The sequence below is a fragment of the Nothobranchius furzeri genome, chromosome 12 (assembly GCF_043380555.1).
Source record: "Nothobranchius furzeri strain GRZ-AD chromosome 12, NfurGRZ-RIMD1, whole genome shotgun sequence".
NCBI lineage: Eukaryota > Metazoa > Chordata > Actinopteri > Cyprinodontiformes > Nothobranchiidae > Nothobranchius > Nothobranchius furzeri.
In genome coordinates this window covers 3,920,668-3,940,515 of record NC_091752.1, presented here as the reverse complement: position 1 = coordinate 3,940,515, position 19,848 = coordinate 3,920,668, and the positions used below count along the sequence as shown (strand labels likewise).

The following is a 19,848-nucleotide window of genomic DNA, read 5'->3' as shown; positions in this document are numbered from 1 at the left end:
AAAGAGGAGAGTAAAAGCAAAAAATTAAATCCAGAAAAAGATTAAGAGACCGGGACATCGAAACCGGGTAAAGTTTGCTAATCCTGAAAAGCCTTGACAAAAAAATGGGTCTTAAGGCGAGTCTTAAAAAACCCCAATGAGGGTGACTGACGCACCACCAAAGGCAACTGGTTCCAAAGTGCAGGTGCCAACACAGAGAATGCACGGTCCCCTGTGACCTGCACTTAGTGCGTGGAACGATCAACAGCTTCCTGCCGGCAGAGCGAAGTGCCCGCGAGGGGGCATCCCTATGCAAAAGGTTTCCAAGATATGCTGGAGCAGTTCCATGTAAGGCCTTGTAAGCCAGTACCAAGACCTTGAATTTTGCCCTGCATTGTACAGGCAGCCAATGAAGGGATGCCAACACAGGGGTGATATGTTCCCTGCGCCTAGTGCCTGTCACAAACCTAGCGGCTGAGTTTTGAACTAACTGCAAGCGTGCTACCGCACCCTGACTAAGGCCGGCATACAGTGCATTGCAGTAGTCGAGCCTTGAAAGAACAAAAGCATGTGTGACAGTCTCTAGATGTACTCTGGACAGCAGGGGCTTAATTCTGGCTAGGCGGCGTAAGTAAAAAAAAAAGACGATCGCACAACCTGGTTGATTTGCGCGTCGAATTTAAGGGCTGAGTCCAGTTGCACTCCCAAATTTCAGATGGTGGTCTTCATGTTGGATGCTAAAGGGCCCAGATTCAAAGCATTGCATGGGCGTGTAGACATGCCAGGGCTAAGTACAATTACTTCAGTCTTAGCATCATTCAGATGTAAAAAGTTTGTAGCCATCCAGGAGCGCACATCCTCTAAGGCATCTACAAGCTTTGATATTGACCCATCGATCCCCCGCTGAAGGGGGAGGTAGATCTGACAGTCATCAGCATAAAAATGAAAACGCATGCCGAACCGCCAAAGAAGATTCCCCAACGGTAGTAAGTAGATGGCAAAAAGAAGCGGACCCAGTACAGACCCCTGTGGCACACCCCACTTGAGTCCCGCCCAGGTCGAGGAGGTTTCACCTACACTGACACAAAAACCCCTGTCGGACAATATTATGATTAATATGTTTTAATAAGTAAATGACTTATTCTAGTCACTAGACACGCTCATACACTAAGGTAAATAATCACATGACACATTGCTGTTGCTGATCCAATCAGAATCTTCCCCGTCTGAAGCATGGCGAGTCTCTGTGGTGTTTATTTAATCTGTCAGCTTTGATTCGTCCAGAATCAAAAACATCCAGATTAATAAAACAGTTCCAACGCCATTTTAAGTCAGTATTCAACAAGATCTCAAGATCCCCTGAAGTTCACCGCATGTTAAGTGGAGTATGGAAAGGCCATCTATACTTTCTTTTTAAGCTAAGAACTACTAAGCTGGGAAAAACCTGTTTTTATCAATCAACAACGGTTCTTTCAGAATAAAAGCTGAACTCGCTGACCCAAGGAGGGTCCCCTTTTTGACGCTGTGTTGTCGTGCTGTGACGCTGTTTCATCGACTTCGGTACCAGAGGAGGGTCCGTGGACCTGGCATCTGGATCTGTACAGAGGTCTCACTGAAGGGTATGTGCATGCGACAATACTGGCATCTCATGTGTTTATGACCACGGTTCAAACTTGATCAGTTAGGAGCAAAACATCATATCCCACTCAGAAATCGCTTCTCCGGACACGGAGGTTCTGAACTTGCCATCGCACCCACATACACTCCACCTCACACTTCATTCCAACAAACTTCCATCATTAGAGAGTTAGTCTTGTTAAATTATTTAAAATCATTTTAGTAATACATTTTCTTAAACTTTTGAAAGTCTCTCTCTCTTCTCTTGTCTCTCAGTTCATGCAAAGTGTTCATTTAATTTCCCTGTAATAAAAAGATCCAATCTTCTGATTTAAATAACCCAGTGTCCATTAGATGGGATTCATACCAGATATGAATCTTTAATGTCTGTGGTCATTAATTAAATTGTATTCTAATTGTAGCGTGATGAAGGGCCTCTAATTTGTGACAAAGGTCACACTTTCCCAGCTGGGTCAAGCTGGGTCAGACTGTAACTTTTAGTTCCACAGATTAACCCAGGAGCCATGATGTCTAAAGAATCATCCTTTATCTGCTGCTGTTCCGTCCCAGAAGAAGGACTCTTTGACTTTATTACTGTTTATTATAATCATCATAAATAATCACTTGGTTCAGTATAAATGTATTTTTAATTACTGAAATGAATTATTATGCTTTGGGTATAATAATGATTACTATGATTATGGTTGATAATGTGTGTTCAGTAACCAGAAGGTCAACTTCCACTTATCCATCTAATACAGAGTTTATCCAGAGTAAAGGGTAACTGCCATCACATGTTTTTTGACTCATGACCAAAGTTTTCTTGCTCTGAGAGGGCGTGTTTCCATTTAGCTTTCATCCAGCCACAGGTTTGCCTTTTAAAACAAGTTTTAATATCAAAGCTGGTAAATTGTCATCCATGAATTGTCAATTTTTATTGTGATTTTTTATTGTCATAAATTGTCCTTTCAAATTGTCAAGTTTAAAATTGTTAGTAATAAATTCTTCATTTTTAAACTTGCCTCATTCTTTGAAATGGAACACAGAAAGGTATAAATATTTCTGGTTGTTGAAAAAGCAAAGATTCCTAACTTCTGATTCAAAAATAAACTTTTGCTATTAAATTTAATTAACTTAAAATAAACATTAATATTTGGATTAAAAATAGACCAAACAGGTTGGTGTATGAACTTACATCGATTGTATAAGTATCCTGGATATTTCTACATGATATAAGCTTCATATGTTAATTTGCTTGGTCATTCTCAGAATCCGCAACTGATGGCAAACAGTGTTGATTCTAGTATGTAGAAAAACCCTACGTAATCCATTACATCAGTTTACTCCACTGATTTTCTATGATGCTCACATAGGTTTGTGCTGCTGGACATGTCTGAGCAACTTGACCACATTGTTGTGTGTCGGGGAGGAAAAATAAAAACTACAGCAGCCACAGAGTCATGCTGATTTGAGCGTGTTGCTGCTCGCTGGAGTCAGTGGCGGTTTTACCATTAGGCATAGGTCGGCGGCCGCCTGGGGCCCCCTTACGTTGGGGGGCCCCTAGCCCTGACTGGTGGCACTTCGCTGTTAATGCCACAGTGGACTTTTCCTTTAAGACAGGGGTGTCCAATCCTGGTCCTGGAGGGCCGGTGTCCTGCATGTTTTAGTTTGAACTCTGTTTCATCACACCTGATTTCAATCAGCAGCTAATTAACAGGCTTCTGTAGAGCCTGATGAGCTGCACAGGTGTTTCAACCACTGAATCAAGTCTATTGGAGTAGAAAAACAGCAAAACCTGCTGGATACCGGCCCTCCAGGACCATGATTGGACACCCCTGCTTTAAGATGTCGATGCACAAACAGGAAGTGATTGGTAGTCATTCCACTCCAATTTAGTTGGTGGCAGTAATGCACCAAATTGTTGTTTGCCAAGTGCCTTAAGACCACAAATTAGAAGAGAAGAAAACAGAAAAAGATGAAGAGAGGCGGGAGCGTTCATAACAAACTCGACGCGGTAGTCAAAACATTAAGCATGAAATGGAGTTATCCTAGTGGCTCCAATAAGAGAAAGAAGCAGCTTGCTTTAAAAAGTCGTTTATCTTCACTTCCAAAAGTGACGTTGTTTTTCTATGTAAACATCAAAAGGAAGCAGAAAGGAAAGACAATGGAAAATGTTTAAAGGGAGGAAAACATAGACCAAAATGGAAAATAGAAGAAAAAAAGAAAGAAAGGCAAAAGCACAGGAGCACTGACAATAAGAAGAAATCAGAACAAATATTGAAGGCTCTCAAAGGAATAGAAAGACAGGAAAAAAGACGAGGACTAATAAAAAGATAAAATAACTCATGTCAGAAAAGGGGAGTTTCACAAATCCAGTTAAAGATAAGATTGTCGAAATGTTAGTGTAAGGGGGCCCCATGTCTGTGTTCGCCTTGGGCCCCCAAATTGCTAAATCCGCCCCTGGCTAGAGTTTTATCAACTCTGTCTGGAAGTTAGTTGGAAAACTTTCTCTTTCAGTCGTGAACACATTATTGAGCGGTTAAAATCTCTGTTTCTGGGCTTCAAGGTCGGCAAATAGCTGAGTAAACTCGGCGCTGTGAGAGGGTGTTTTATTTCCCTAAATAACACAAGCCTGGCAGGGTTCCGCCGAGTTGTGTGGTTGCTAATGCTAACAGTTAACTTTTCCTAGCCGAGACATGCTCTGTTCTATCCTGGATGCTAAAGCATTACATGAGACCATGAATGCTAACTTGTCACTGGCTTTCTGAGCCAAACATTTTTCCATCTATGTTCGATCGGCGGCTGATGCAGGAAATAGGGGTAGAATACTATTTTCACATTTAGCCTGCATGTTAAACTCAGAGTGACCGATCATATTTCAAAATGAAAAAAGGATTCTCAGTGAACCTGGTGGTTTTTGGTAAATTGCTGATGTCGAATCAGTTGGATACTTTCAAAAAATCCTTGACTCAAATAGTTAATGTTCCAATCCAAAGCTCTTGGAGATGTTAGAAACACAAATATATACCTCAGTCGCTTTAAAACTGACTGACTAATGGCCACTGCTGTGTTTAAAATGGCCATCTTAATCCGTCAACAAACATTTGTTGTAGTTTTAATCCAATGATTAATGTCTGAAAGTTTATTAAAAACAGTCAAGTGGTTCATTTCGTATTTTTAAAACAACAGGGTTGACTCAGTTTGCACGTATTGTGTAAGTTTCAAACAACAATCTTGAGTCGATAAACCGAGTATGTGACTCTCAGCCACCGACACACCAAATTTGAGCATAGCCACATTTGCATTTCTAAAGTCTAGTAGCTATGGTGGTCATTCTGAATCAGGTAAAATTCCAAAAGTGAACTATCTGTAGATGTTTAAGACTGTTAGCTTGCTAAACTCCTGCAGAGCTAGAGGTCACTGGTAGGAGACGAAGCGTTGCAGATCACAATTGGGTTTAAATTGTTGCCTTTGTGGTCGTGACCAGGACACACGGCCAGGTGGAGGCACTTTGAGAAGGTTCCGGCACAGAAAGTGAAAAGGGGTGTCATTTTGTCTGCCTCGAGAAAAGTCACCAACCCCGCCGGGAAACTGCACAATACTCCAATCCGACCAAAATGTTTCGTAAAAGGCAGCTGGTGAGGCAACCCCCCATGCCAGGCTGTGTATTCCCCATTGAAAAACTCCACGCACCAGGAGTCGTGTCCTCTGCCCAGCCAGCAGTCCTCCGAGGTGCCTTTGCGGGGGATGGTGGGGTAGGTAACTCCAAGCTCCCAGTAAGTTTTCCCAGTCACCTCAATCTCCCAGTAATGGCGACCACAGACAAAGCCTTGCGAGCTGATGACATTGAGAGTGGTATCAAAGCGTTCAGGTAGATCAGGGAGTTGCTGCCAGGTGTCTGTGAAGGCAACTCGGTCACCGTCTCGGGAGACGAGCAACTTTGGGTGGGCTGTTTCTGGATCCAGGTTCACCTCGCTGGAATCTGGGGACAACATATTTTTTTTAAACACCAGCGCTCAACAGGCCCGAAAGGGTGGTGGTGGTGGTGGTGTGAGAACTTACAGCTCTTGAGGAGCTTTTTCATCAAAGGGGTCTGTGAGCAGACAAGCAGAAGCATGCTGTTGGTGAGGCCGAGGATCTGATTAGCCTTAGATTCATCCAGCTTCACGCTGCTCGGGTCCGACTGGTCGAGCAGATCCATCACTCTGCAGAAGAAGACCATAAACCCAGTCATCACCTGCTACATGGAACAGAACTTTATCACTAATCTGTACCTGTCCACCATGTCCATCTCATCCTGCTCAGGAAGTGAGAAGAAAGACTGAAGAACAGCAGAAAATCCAAATTACAGATTGTATTTAAGTGTTTGACATTATTTCAGAGGACTTCACCATTGTGTCCGGTTCTGTGTCTGCTTGGTTCAGAGCTAACGAGAACCTGGCGAGGTCCTGCTCTAGTTCCTGGATCAGACAGCAGTTCCTCTCCATGAGCACGTCCAAAGCCGAGACAGCAGCTCGTTCTTCCATCTCCAGATGGGACAAAGTAATCCTCAGGTCCTCCTTTAGGACGCTCTGGATCTCCTGGTACTTCTGTATGATGCTCTCTCTGATCTCCCAGGACTTTTTCTAACCAGAAACAAAACAATCTCTGTTTTAGTCATTTTATTCTTCATGTTGCAGCGAAGTCTTTGCAAAACTCACAGTGATTTCTGACTGACGAGCTGAAAGTGCCTTCAGTCTGTATTTTACTGCTTCTCTCTGCTTCTGTAAAGATCCTAGACGCTTCTCCAACGTGTCCTGAGGGGAAAGTCAACCACATTCAGCTCTTTTCAGTAACTGCAATAAGGGAATTTTGATTTGTTGAGAGAAAAACCTGCAGAAGTAGACACAAATTATAATAGAAAATGTAGAAGTGGTGCGGAAAACAGCTGACCAAAGATGCCATTTCAAACTAAAGTTAAAGTTGAACTCATCTCACACAGGAGATCGAGGTTTTACCAGAGAATCCGAGTAGGCAAAGAAAACTAGAAACTCTGACTGAACATTTATGTATTTATTAATTGTATTTATTATTATTGATGGGGTGATCATCAACTAATGAAGCCTTTCATCAGTTTTAAAACCCACACTTTTGTATCTATGACAGTGATTCCCAAACGTATTTAGCCGCGCACCCCCTTCTATGTCCCGACCATGACGACGCACCCCTCAGCCCCCACATCAGGGCATGGCTATATATATATATATATATATATATATATATATATATATGTATATATATATATATATATATATATATATATATATATGTACTGTATATATATATATGTATATATACATACACTTTGGGAGTCCCTGATCTATGAGCTGGCTTCAGACTAGTTCACCACTCTTGAATTCTGCACTCCTCTTCATGACTGATCCATCTGATTATGTAGAGCTGACCTGTAAATTATACGTTTACGTTGTATTTAGAGCAACAATCTAGGATTCATTTGCCCAGCATGGCCTCGTGTTCTGCAGGAGCCTTTAAATCAACCATCTATTCAAATTAGACAAAGAAACATGTAAAACCTGCAGGACTGTGAGTCACTATTGGTGATCCTGGAGAACCAGGAACACTCATGAATGTCCAGGTGAGGATCGGAGACTGTGTCCTTACCTTGAACCCATGAGCTGGGACTCTTTCAGTAAACCATCCATGAGTTCTTTGCAGTTTAACCCCCAATGGGATGTGATTTTACATGAAATCTCTACATTTCTTTGGTTGTAGGGTAGATTTATTTTCAATGAAGTTTTCTATTTTGATTTTAAATAAAAATGTTCTTTTTCCCCTTTAATATGCCATAATTAAAACATCTGGGACGGTCACGCACAACCTGCAGAACTAGACTGAGAGACCATTTAAAGGCTTTTGCAGGTGAGAGACTGAATTTGAGATTTTCATTAGTTGTCAGTTAGAATCCTCAAAATAAAAAGAAAAAACATTTGAAACACTGCTGCTAACCACTAAAACATTTTCCCTCTCCTGATAATAACTTTTTGCATTCCTTGACGTTGGATGTGCTAATACTAGTTTATGTGTGTGTGTGTATATATTATATATATACATATATACACATATATATACATATTACACATATATACATATAACACATTTATTATATATATATATATATATATACACACACACATATATGTGTGTGTGTATATATTATATATACATATATACACATATATATACATATAACACATTTATTATATATATATATATATATAATAAATGTGTTATATGTATATATATAATATATACACACATATATATGTGTGTGTATATATATATATATATATATATATATATATATATATATATATATATATATATATATATAATAAATGTGTTATATGTATATATGTGTATATATGTATATATATAATATATATACACACACACATATATATGTGTGTGTATATATTATATATATATTATATTATATATATATACACATATATCTGTGTGTGTGTATATACATAATATATATACACACACACACACATATATATGTGTGTGTGTATATATATTATATATATACATATATACACATATATATATACACATATATACATATAACACATTTATTTTATATATATATATACACACACACACACACATATATATGTGTGTATATGTTATATATATACATATAACACATTTATTTTATATATATATATATATATATATATATATATATATATATATATATACATACATACATACATACAGGTAAATATATATATATATATGTATGTACATATGAGGATGCCAGTCAGACCCAAACATATTGTGAGGGTCTGCTGGGAACATCTGGCAGAGTCTCCTGTTAGAAGGAGCTTCGATTCCCACCTCGGACAGAACTTCCAAAACGTTCCAGGAGAGGCAGGGTACATTGAGACCGAATGGGCCATGTTCCGTGCCTCCATTGTTGAGACGGCTGACCAGAGCTGTGGCTGCAGAATCATTGGTGCCTGTCGTGGCGGCAACCCCCGAACCCGCTGGTGGATACCGGCGGTTAGGGATGCCGTCAAGCGGAAGAGTCCTATCAGGTCTTTTTGGCCTGTACTGAATGGAATACTTTTTATGTTACAGGATTCCCATTGGCACACTCGCTGCAGTTATTTCATCTTTTCATTACCACAAATTTATTTATATTCAAGTTATTATGAAATATAAGAGTTCTGCTGTTTGTCAAACTGTTGTCTGTAACTCCTAGAGATGGTTGTGGGTGAAAATTCCAGTAGACCAGCAGTTCCTGAATCACTCCCACAACATTCTGACTCACCAAACCTTTGTTCCGTCTACAATCGACTATTGTACTGCCCCGTATGCTGAGCTGAGTCAGCGCTCTGTCACGCCCAGCGATTAGTGCAGAACGATGCTGCTAGATTCATCTGTGACATCAAAAATAGGACTTCATAGTCCCGGTGCTAGTCTCTCTGCTATAGCTCCGTGTCCTGCACCGATTGACGGGTTTTGATGGATTTCCTCTGTACAAATAAACAGTTCCTTACTTTAAACTAATTATTAAAACAATGAAGATCAAAAGGTCTCCTGAGGAGGATCCTGGGTTCTCATCCCTGAAGACGTGAGTTTGTGATGAAAGACAAGAATAAAGAGGCAGAGGGTAACTTTGGTATAGCAGAGGGTCGTCGTGGTTCACGGTACTGTAAAGCTTTATTGGCTTAAGATTACAATACAACAAATGGCAGTGTGGGTTTTCATTTATAAAACAATACTTTCAAATACAACTGTTTCTTGGATTGGGGTTTTTTTCTGTATGGTGGTATGTGGGTAACACAGCATTAAAATATACGATTTATACCTCAAAATATGTAAAGGGAAAGTGTCTAAATGTGTGTGACAGCCTGAGAAGAGACAGTTTTCGTCTGTTCAGATGAACGTTTTATGTGCAGAAAAAAAGCCAAGAGGACCGGTGACACGTGGGTGCTCGGATGACTGAGGGGGTCAACCGACTGCTTTCCCAGGGACTTTTTTAAAAAAATCTTTGTTTTTAAGACTCACTGAGCCAATTCTTTGAACTCTTTGAGCTAAAACCACTTCAGCCCAAGCAAAAGAAGGCTAACACACAATCAAGCTTCAAGCGGGGGCATTTCAGAGCGGCGCCGCGAGGTTCTAGTTTCAAAACGTTCCACAGGAATCGACAGCAACAAAGATTAAGAGACAGGCGAGAAAGTAAAGGAAGCAGTTCCACTTAAAGCAAAGCAGGAGGTAAAGGAAGCGCGGTCAAACGAAATAACCGGGTCCTATTCTTTGTCATTTTTGAGGATGACAGATTCCCATTCATTGTTTCTTTTAACTGGAAAATAAAAGTCTCCCAGCACACAGTCAATTTCATGTCGCCCTGCATCAGTTAAACAAACTCCTAAAAAGTGGAAAAGGAATAAAGAAAAGGGCCAAAACCAGAACCTACATCTAGATTACAGTTGTTGTGTGCTATCTGGTCGTATGTACAGGAGAATGCATGCTGGAAATCAGGAAAAATAAACTTTTAGAAGAGCTTGGCCTTCTTTTTCATGTCGTTGCGTTTCCACAGGGGAAGTCTGTCAAACTCCTGGATCTCCATTCCAAAGATGTCAAAGAACGTTTCGGGTGCTAAGTGGCGCTGGAACAAAAGGTGGAGAAAACAAAAGAGGGGGTGGGGTCTCAGTTAGCAAAAACAACCAAAAGGACACTGGTTCACATTCCCAGCTACAAATGCATTTGTGTAACCGACGGTTGACACAAAAGTCTAAAATGCAACTGAGGAGGGTCGGGAGGAAGTCCGGTACCTCCAGTCTGGTTCTGTCCACATCCCTTGGCAGTTTAGCTCTCCCTCTACTGGTGATCATGAGCATTTCATAGGGATACACCTTCAGAAGGAGACATTCATCAGTGAACATGTCAAATTCACAAGCTTGCTTCAAAAAGAGTACAGACCACCGTTAAATAGAACCAAATCTATCTGGGTTTCATTTTTGAGAGGGAAGGTGGTTTTGACCACGAGGAGAGAACACCAGGTGGGAGAACAGGTATGTGACAGGAGGCTGACTGGATCGGTTCTGGGGAAATGCAATTTCTGTGCACTTTTTTTTTTCTTCAGTGTTGAAACGTGCAACAAAAGAGAAACGAGGGAAACACATGACACCCTGTAATAGGCTCTAGTTTAGTGATATTTAATGCCAACTAAAAAGAAAAAAAAACTTGCTATGTATTCATCTGTATGGGAGCGATTGTCCTGGAAATTTCAGGTGCGGTAAATTCTTAACAGAATAATCTGTGGAGGAGAGAACTGGCTAATCCAGAACACAGCAAAAGAAAGTTTGTGAAAGGCCCTCACCAACTCATATCCACACAGTATGTATATACTACATAGTATATAGTGGTATGAGTTGTGTGGATGACAGTCTGGATGTTCCACTGTATGCTGCATACAGTATCCAGTCCAATTAAAAGTCAAAGCTATGTGCAGATGAGCATGGAGAAGCCAGCATGCTAAGCGCTAAAGTGACTCGGCAGCTCCTAAAGCAGCATGCTGAATCAGGAACCTGGTCAACGCGAGTCGTTTCTTACATATATTCCCCCTCTACGGCTCGATCCGACTCCCCCACCTCCGTTCTTTAGGGGTTGTTTTTTTTAATGAGCAATGAACAATAAAATGCATTTAACAGTGTTTTTTAGCCATTCTGAAGTGAACTTCTGTGTAAAAATTCTGAATATTTACCAGCTGACCAGTTCCTGAGCAGCTTCAGTTTGGAGAAATGGAGTTTACATCCCTAAAGTCGTCATTTTAGATCCAACCGTTCACTGCCAATGACGACTAAAGTCGTCATTGGCATTTTTTTTTTACTGTTTGAGCATCAGAACGAGCCCCCGCGCTGAGAGAACAAACATCTCAGCCCTGAAGCCGATCTTCATCCACACACGTCACATGATCAGGAAGCAGACCATCCATGTATTAGGAGATCGTTTTGGGCCATTTCCTGTAAAAAAAAAAAAGTGAGGCGCGAACCAGAAAAGCTTCTGCCGATCACAATTCAACAACGGATTATGAAAGAACGGATAACGCTCGAAACACACGGATTCTTCCTGATGTAAGAGGTGAGTCTCCGCTTTGTTTTGGTTGTTTTGGCGTCGACATCATGCTAGCGCACAACGTTCTGTGACTCTTAAAAAACAGTAAAAACGGTGAGAAACGCTGGCAGCAAAGGACGTTAGCGATCAGGAAACGGCTGGTAGTGAATGAGTTAAGAATGCAAACATTATTTTATATTTTTCTTTTGTTCTGCTCAAAAAGGCCTAAATAGATATATTAGTAATATTTGAACATAAAATATATAAATTTATACAGTGCTATGAGTATCGGTTTGGTGGGCCAATCACAGCGCTGTATCGGTTTGCTGGGCCAATCACAGTGCTGTATCGGTTTGGTGGGCCAATCACAGCGCTGTATCCGTTTGCTGGGCCAATCACAGCGCTGTATCCGTTTGGTGGGCCAATCACAGCGCTGTATCCGTTTGGTGGGCCAATCACAGCGCTGTATCCGTTTGGTGGGCCAATCACAGCGCTGTATCGGTTTGCTGGCCCAATCACAGCGCTGTATCCGTTTGGTGGGCCAATCACAGCGCTGTATCGGTTTGCTGGCCCAATCACAGCGCTGTATCCGTTTGGTGGGCCAATCACAGCGCTGTATCGGTTTGCTGGCCCAATCACAGCGCTGTATCCGTTTGGTGGGCCAATCACAGCGCTGTATTCGTTTGGTGGGCCAATCACAGCGCTGTATCCGTTTGGTGGGCCAATCACAGCGCTGTATCCGTTTGGTGGGCCAATCACAGCGCTGTATCGCTTTGCTGGGCCAATCACAGCGCTGTATTGGTTTGGTGGGCCAATCACAGCGCTGTATCGGTTTGCTGGGCCAATCACAGCGCTGTATCGGTTTGCTGGGCCAATCACAGCGCTGTATCCGTTTGGTGGGCCAATCACAGCGCTGTATCGGTTTGCTGGGCCAATCACAGCGCTGTATTGGTTTGGTGGGCCAATCACAGCGCTGTATCGGTTTGCTGGGCCAATCACAGCGCTGTATCGGTTTGCTGGGCCAATCACAGCGCTGTATCGGTTTGCTGGGCCAATCACAGCGCTGTATCGGTTTGACGGGTGGGATTATGCAACAAAGTGGAACAACTAAGATGACGTTGACTCGTTTTAAATGGCTTTAGCGTCAACTTTGGACTTCTCAGACATGGGCTTTTCTTTAAGTCAAGAGCAGATAGAGACACTTAAGTTTATTTTAAAAAATTAAGTATTTGTGTCTACTTTGACGGTGTATGGTGGACTGCCCCGTTGACCGACATCCGTAGCGGTGAGTACATCACATTGTTCACGGTCCAATAGAATACGGAAACCGTTTGAAAGACAGCTGTAGACTCTGCCTCATGACTGAGTTCTCTTCATAGGTCATGGCCAGACCACGTATTCACATAGACAGGATGGCTTGCCAGGCTATGAAGGAACACATTTGGTTTGTGACTTCTTAATTATTTGACACTGTATAAGTGCCACAGAAAATACATGAAAGTGTGAAGTATTGAGATTAATGTGCTTTTTACATCATTGCAACTATGTCAAGCTTTAATCCGGACATTAATGAAAAATAAGAAGGGGGAGGAGAATGAAAGAAGAACACTGAAGTTGAATTTTACTTGAAGTGTTATTTTTACATGAAATTTTGATATGGAATACTTTTTAAATTTCATTTCCAACGGGAGTTAATGACAATAAATTGCCCCTCCTGTTTTTGGTATTTTTTAGTAATAAAGCACTTTTTTGAGACATGAGCAAAGTTATAACAGGACATTTTCGTAAAACAGATTTCTATTCTTAATAGATTTCACTTCCAGATTAAATAAAGAATAAATGTAAAGTTTATTTCCACTGTTGCTTGACTTACCCCGGTTTCACACCGGAAGCATCGGCGGCGCGAAACGGCAGCGGAACAGTTTACTCGTAAACTTCAAAGCAGTCCTTTTCACACCGGGGGAGTCTTGGCAGCGGCGCGGCTTCCTCGCTGTGCTCTTCACTGGACTTGCGAGATCACGCGATCCCTCGAGACTTCGGGTCACGATTTGTTTATGCAATCCGCCATTAAACCAAGAAGAAGGAAATCAGTTTGATATTGCTGTTTGATGCCATATATGATGATGTGTCTCTCCACTGTCAGGATTAAAACCATGAAAACACACTTCTGAAACAATGCTGTGAGTAAATAAGCCGTTGGGTCTCACGTAAGTTTCATATATATGAAATAGCATCGCTGCAGTACTTTTATTTTGAAAATTACCAGGGATTTTAAACTGAAGCAGTGTGTGATTTCCAGTCTAGCCCTATGTTAACTGCGGGAATTGACACATCCCAGAAGCGGCTCGCGGCAAAAATAGTACCTGATCCCATCTTTGGCGGCACAGCGTGCTGCTTCTGCAACACGCCTGGAAATTGCCGCGTTGCTGCTGGTTTGAAACATTCTGTAGACCATAATGGATTCTACTTGAAGCAGTGATGTTCTGCTGCCGTTCCGCGCCGCCGATGCTTTCAGTGTGAAACCGGGGTCGGCCCCCTGGGCCAGGGTACCAGTCCTTTGCTTTTCAAAATAATTGGCGACTAGTTGAGTTTGACAGGAGATGTAGGTTTTCCGCTGAAATAACTACATTTAACAAAAGTGGCATTAATGTAATTTTTATAAAACAATTTCTGAATGAGTCACTAAAACGTTTTGGAAATTGGAGCCCTTTTAAGAAAACAGGAAAATGTTGCTGCATTTGGCCTAGCCTTTAGCTCATCAATCCCTTTTAAACAATAGTCATTCAGGAAGATCTCTGCTACGTAGGTAGGTAATTATTAAGAACTTTCACACAGAAACACACTTCAGAATGGCTGAAACTGCCTTGAAACTTAGAGTATTAATCAGAGTCACTGGTACAAGAAGAAGAAGATACTTGCTTTTGATTCCAACATATTAGGCATAGATACTCCCCTGTCCATCCTTGCAAGTGCTGCACGGCCATCCTTAATGTGCTAAAGAATAGAACATACACACATGTAATACAGTGGAAGGGGGCTGCAAGGTTAATGGCATGAATATTTCCATTCATGGCAGTGGGAACAGTTTTCACTGGATGGAGCAAGTAGCTGTGCTATTCTGCCTCCTAAATATTAAAGACGGGTTGTTTTAAAACATGTTTTCTCAACGTAAAATGTGTTTTTCCCTCCTGTGTTTAATTTAAAAATGTTTAAATATGTAGCTTGACTTATCACTATGATGAACAACACACAGAACAAGACACGAGGCAGTGATCGTACACAGGTCCAGCTATTGGGCATCGCATGCCTACGCTTGAAACTGCAACATGTCATGCCCTGTAGCTGACCTCAGTCCAACAGTGATGCAAGCAGGTAGCAGGAGTGGGTGATGTGCATTCAGGCCAAGGTGTCCATTGCAATCCATGACCAAGCTTTTATGATGCAAGATGAGGGGGCATGCCATGTGAGGAAGCAGATGAGACACATACCTGAAACTCTGCAGGACAAAATGGGACAGAGAATGAGACTCACAGTTAATGGTTTGCTGTCAGGTCCCCTGCTGGGACACGATTTACAGATCTGCTTTTCCTTAATGACAATCAAAGATTTAAAAGTGCATCTGTGCTCATGTACATGTAGCAGGCAGATTCTGAGTTCCCGTGCTGAATAGCTGTGGTGAAACGGATTTGTTTAGTGGTTTTGTTTCAGCTAAAGTTCTCACCTCGGCCTCCTCCACACATGTCACCATAGCTGTTGTACTGGGTGAAATCTGTCGACTGAGGCTGCAGGAACAGAGACAACACAATGCTGTGCACTGGTTTCGGACAACATAAGGACAACGATTGAGTGATGTCCTTTTAATTGGCTTATAAAGCATGTTTTGGGCCATTTCAAAGATTTGCTCTCACCCGGTGTAGCCCATTCCGCCCGTAGCCAGGCAGAGAGTTGGTCTTGGTTGGAGATGTTTGATCTGCAATGACAATAACGTTGAAAATTGAAAGTCAGCATCAAACAGAATAGCAGATTTAGGCATTTTTATGTTCCAGACCAGGAAATAAGCACTAAAATCCAGGTGTTCTGTAGCACTGATGTCTTATTGTACATTGCTGACAACGCAAGAGGATTTCAGCTGAGGAAGCGGCTTTCAACCTGCGTCACAGTTGCTTGTTTGGGGATCGTAGCGCTGAGCAGAGAGGCTCCGTGCATGCCGTTCTCTGATCTGCTCCTTTTCCATCTCCTCCTTTAGAATTAGCTTCCCCAGACCCGACTGAATCTGTAAAAACACCGTTTTTAAACATTTATAATTAAATATCCTTAAAGATCACCTGCAGCCATTATTACCAAAGTTTTTAATATTCTGTTGAGCAATGATGGAGGTTAGTGGTCAAACCTTTGAAGTACGTGGGGATAACTGAGGTGTTACAACACTACGTGTACATTTAGGACTTCTCCAGGTCTCAGGAAAGAATGATCAGAAATCGGCTCAAATGGCCTCAAACATCAGGCCGTAGAGAAAAAACTTCAAGTTTTATTCAAAAGCTCAGACTTCTGATAAACCTGACAACAGCACCACCTGCAGGACATTTCTCTTTCAGAAACTTCTATCTGAGTTCATTTCTTCTGACTGAGCTGTTCCTGAGACCGTTCTTTCTGACAACATTTTGTCAGACGTCTGAAGGGTTTTAGAACAAAACCAGATGCTTTTTGTCTCTATGGTCTGATGTCTGACCAGGCTTGTCCATACGGGGTGCTAGGGTGCTGGCGTGCCACTCTTCCTGACACGAAAGGAAATATATATATATATATATATATATATATATATTATATATATATTATATATATATATATATATATATATATATATACTACAATGCATAAACACACTTTCACTATAAATATGTCAGTTTTGCTTAATTGTGTGTGCCTACTTTCAGTCTAAAATATTCAGTCGTGACTTCCACCAGCTGTCTCAAACAGCGAATTATCTTAAAAAGAGTTAGTAACATCACCCCTGGGGTGCTGGATAAAACGCCCCTGAGTTGCAGCTAAACAGCCAATCATCTTTGGTCGCTACGGAGAACTGGAAATTTTTTGGCCAATCATCATCACTGAATTTATTGTCTTTGAAAACAGCTAGCTAGCCTGCTAGAAGGTGCTGGATCTGCCCCCCCCCCCCTCTCTCTGACTCCCTCATTCACAACCAGTCAAAGTGAATTGACTGTATAAGTAGAGCAGAAATCATACCTACAACTGTTGCATTAAAATGTGGTTATTTATTGTCATTCTATATGATTATAATGTTTAAAACTCTATATCTGCTTCAATTCCTATCATGGCACTGCCACCAGCTGGTGTAGCGGAGTATTGCACCAGACTGAAAACGAGCTTGAAAAAAAAAAACGATGACAAAATAAATTGTGAATAAAGACAAAAATGTAAATTTTGAACAGCAGTTGCTTTAAAGGGCGTACACTGTAGGCTTGTGGATTAATTTGGTTATTATTATAGTCTACTTTCTCTGTTAATTGGATAACTGACTATAAAACTGCTGATTTGGAGAAGGGAAGTTAATGATTGTTTTGGAATTTTAGTCATTTCCCAACATTTAATTTTACTAACGAAGAAGGAAACATTTCACAAATAGCCCCACCAAGACTTTTTCCCCCAGCTCCCACTGTGTCAGACAAGGTTTTCCTAAAATCTGAAGATGTTGCAGTGCCACAGCCCAAATTTGACCTCAATATCTACAAAGGTGGCTGAGCTAAAGTCCTTTATGTCCTTGCTACAGTTAATTGGCGTTGGTGGCCATGAGGAAGTTGACTCCAAACGTGTAGACGTACATCCAGTGGTTTGCTTTGTGGTAGCTTCGTTGAAACCATTCCTCTTGTTGATGAGAAACCCAGACTCATACAGGCAAACGCATCATTGCACACCTTTCACATTTTGGCAGTGAGCAACAACAAATACACTCGTGTGAAACGTCGTCTGACTAACCTTGCTGAGGTGTTCTTCTTGAAGTTGTTTTCTTTTCAAAGCTTCTTCCTCCTCCTCTTCTCTAGATCGCCCCCTCCCCTCTGAACCTATAGGTGCTACAGACAAGAAAACTAAAGTTACACCACACGCCTAAACCCTGATACACGTGGACTGAGCACAAAACAAAACAGATGCGGTTTGGGATTAAAGATGTAAAGCATATACTCATATTTGATAATGAGCAAACAATGATGGACAGTTTGACACAAATCTGAGACAGAGTTGACGAGACAGACGCACAAAAGAACTCATTGGAGCATTTGGCTGCACAGAGACATGACAGTGGATTTACACATCATCACTGATGTCAAATACAAAGACGGGGCAGAATGTAAGACAGACAGACAAAGGTTTGAAGTCAGTCTCAGTTATCTCTGTCCAAGTCATTTGTGATACTCTCGTGTGTAGCTAGAGAAAGCAAAATGATGGCACTGGTGCTGCCGGAAGCAGAGGTAACATGGCGACAACAGAAACGCTTTGAATCAGAGTGAAATAAAACTTAGAAGGCAAATACTGAGGCGGAGTAAAGCCGGAGAGTAACTGAGCTTGTGGGGAAGCTGGAAGTTAAAAAACAAAACAAAAATAAACAGCTGGTTGGTGATGGGATGCATTTTGTTTCACCAGCAGGTAGAAGTGCAAGCACAGCCATTACTGTACCTAACACAGCCAGAGAGTGAGGCCAACAGTCACCCTCACTCAGCGAGTTGTCATCCGGAGACGGAGCATGGGCAGCGGGGAAGGTGGCGGATCTGATGATTTCATCAGCAGACTTCCTTTGATGAGCTATGGCAGCTGCATCTAGGTTGGTAACCACGGGAACTGAACTATCAGCGTCTGGGTCACAGTCTCAACCACAAGCAGACATCTTAGCGCCGTTGAATCAGCAACAATCACTTTTAGCTGGGTCATCTGTCTGTCTTTGCTAACAAGTCACTGCAAAACGGGCCGAGCCTAAAAAGCAGCCTGTTAGGATTTTAGCAGGAAGTGTCCTCAGAATTGCCTAAACAGTCAGAACTCAGGCAGGATGAGTGCGGTTTCATTTTTACTGGAGAAAGCGTCGCTTTGAAACAAGAAAAAACTTTAGGTTTAAGAACCAAAAAGGTAAGCAGTCATGAGAAAATGAAAGTCCACAGTCTCCAAGGGTGTTTCCCAATGCCAAGATTTTCCCAGGCTTCAGGACTGTTTCCAAATATCAACAAGTGTGAATTACTTCCGGTTCATTCATGCAATGAATCGGAGATAGATTCAATAAGGGTGGTAACCGAAGTGAAATATCTAGGTATAGTTATGACCAAAAACACAATAAGGAGAGAAGAAATAAACATCTTTAGTTGTATATCGAACATGAAATGTTCTCTCAGTAGATGGCTAACACGACCAGTGTTGGGAACGTTACTTTAAAAAAGCAATTAGTTATAGTTACTGATTACTTTGTCAAAAAAGTAACTCAGTTACTAACTGAGTTACAAGATCATAAAAGTAACTAATTACCAAGAAAAATAACTACTTAGTTACTTTTTTCATTAAAGCATGCAAGAATTACTACAATAGTGAAATATAAATGACTAATGACTGGAACATAATAAAATGTCCAAATGTTTTTTATAAACCTGAATAATTTCAATAAATAAGCACTTAACAGGAATAACTACTAACAGGAGTATTACACTAATCTAGACTATCAAAAGGTCACTGTGTGATATTTAACAAGACCCCAATCAGCTAACATTTAAAATTGCAAATAGAAACACCTGTAAAGGTTCCCGAGCCTTTAAATGGTCTCTCAGTCTAGTTAAATTACAGAAAGAAATGTAATTTTGCACAGTATTTTAATTTTTCCAGCTTCACATAATTGTGTGTTTTTAGCAGCATTTCTGTTGCTGGTAATCTAGTAATGGTTAAATAAATAAATAAAATCCTTTAAAATGACACTAGAAGAGGCACAAGCCTGATGGAGGACTTACATTTACTAACGTGGGTCAGACCCAACCACAGAAGAGCTGAAGCTGGGTGGTAAACACACACAGGTAGTTCTGATAACACCTGAGCACCATGACGTCTGAGACTGATGCATCAGTGTTACAGCGGGAC

At 41.2% G+C, this 19,848-nt stretch overlaps 2 protein-coding genes across 13 annotated transcripts in view; both read right to left on the bottom strand.

Annotated features, from left to right (window-relative positions):
* Positions 1–439: 439 nt before the first annotated feature.
* On the bottom strand, positions 440–7,298 carry LOC107375466 (probable E3 ubiquitin-protein ligase TRIML1). Its single transcript, XM_070543100.1, has 5 exons — positions 7,258–7,298; positions 6,297–6,405; positions 5,968–6,221; positions 5,659–5,801; positions 440–5,578 (listed from the first exon to the last, which is right to left on the bottom strand). Exons 1-5 carry the CDS (start codon positions 7,296–7,298, stop codon positions 5,007–5,009), a joined length of 1,119 nt encoding a protein of 372 aa, XP_070399201.1. The 3' UTR covers positions 440–5,006.
* Positions 7,299–9,278: 1,980 nt separating this feature from the next.
* Positions 9,279–19,848, bottom strand: part of LOC107375405 (actin-binding LIM protein 1) — a 69,702-nt gene continuing 59,132 nt past the window's right edge. For 7 of the 12 annotated variants that reach the window (XR_011515636.1, XR_011515637.1, XR_011515633.1 and 4 more), the window contains 7 exons: positions 18,415–18,555; positions 17,719–17,813; positions 15,874–15,997; positions 15,633–15,694; positions 15,446–15,506; positions 15,072–15,220; positions 14,644–14,718 (listed from right to left, as the gene is read on the bottom strand). Coding sequence is in view for 2 of the 12 variants with exons in the window: in XM_070542156.1 (XP_070398257.1) it covers positions 10,163–10,276; positions 10,443–10,523; positions 14,644–14,718; positions 15,213–15,220; positions 15,446–15,506; positions 15,633–15,694; positions 15,874–15,997; positions 17,719–17,813; positions 18,415–18,555 (761 nt within the window). In the remaining 10 variants the exon portion in view is untranslated. Of the gene's footprint in view, positions 10,277–10,442; positions 10,524–14,643; positions 15,221–15,445; positions 15,507–15,632; positions 15,695–15,873; positions 15,998–17,718; positions 17,814–18,414; positions 18,556–19,848 lie in introns of those variants that run through there. The other 5 variants (XM_070542156.1, XR_008565642.2, XR_008565643.2 and 2 more) reach the window with 5 other exon arrangements.

Bases quoted from the DNA above. Each gene is read 5' to 3' on its own strand.
- LOC107375466 (XM_070543100.1), bottom strand. From the start codon at position 7,298: ATGGATGGTTTACTGAAAGAGTCCCAGCTCATGGGTTCAAG. The intron at 6,222-6,296 runs GTGAGTTTTGCA...GTTTCTGGTTAG, and splicing joins CTCGTCAGTCAGAAATCACT to AAAAAGTCCTGGGAGATCAG. The intron at 5,579-5,658 runs GTAAGTTCTCAC...TGTTGTCCCCAG, and splicing joins GAAAAAGCTCCTCAAGAGCT to ATTCCAGCGAGGTGAACCTG.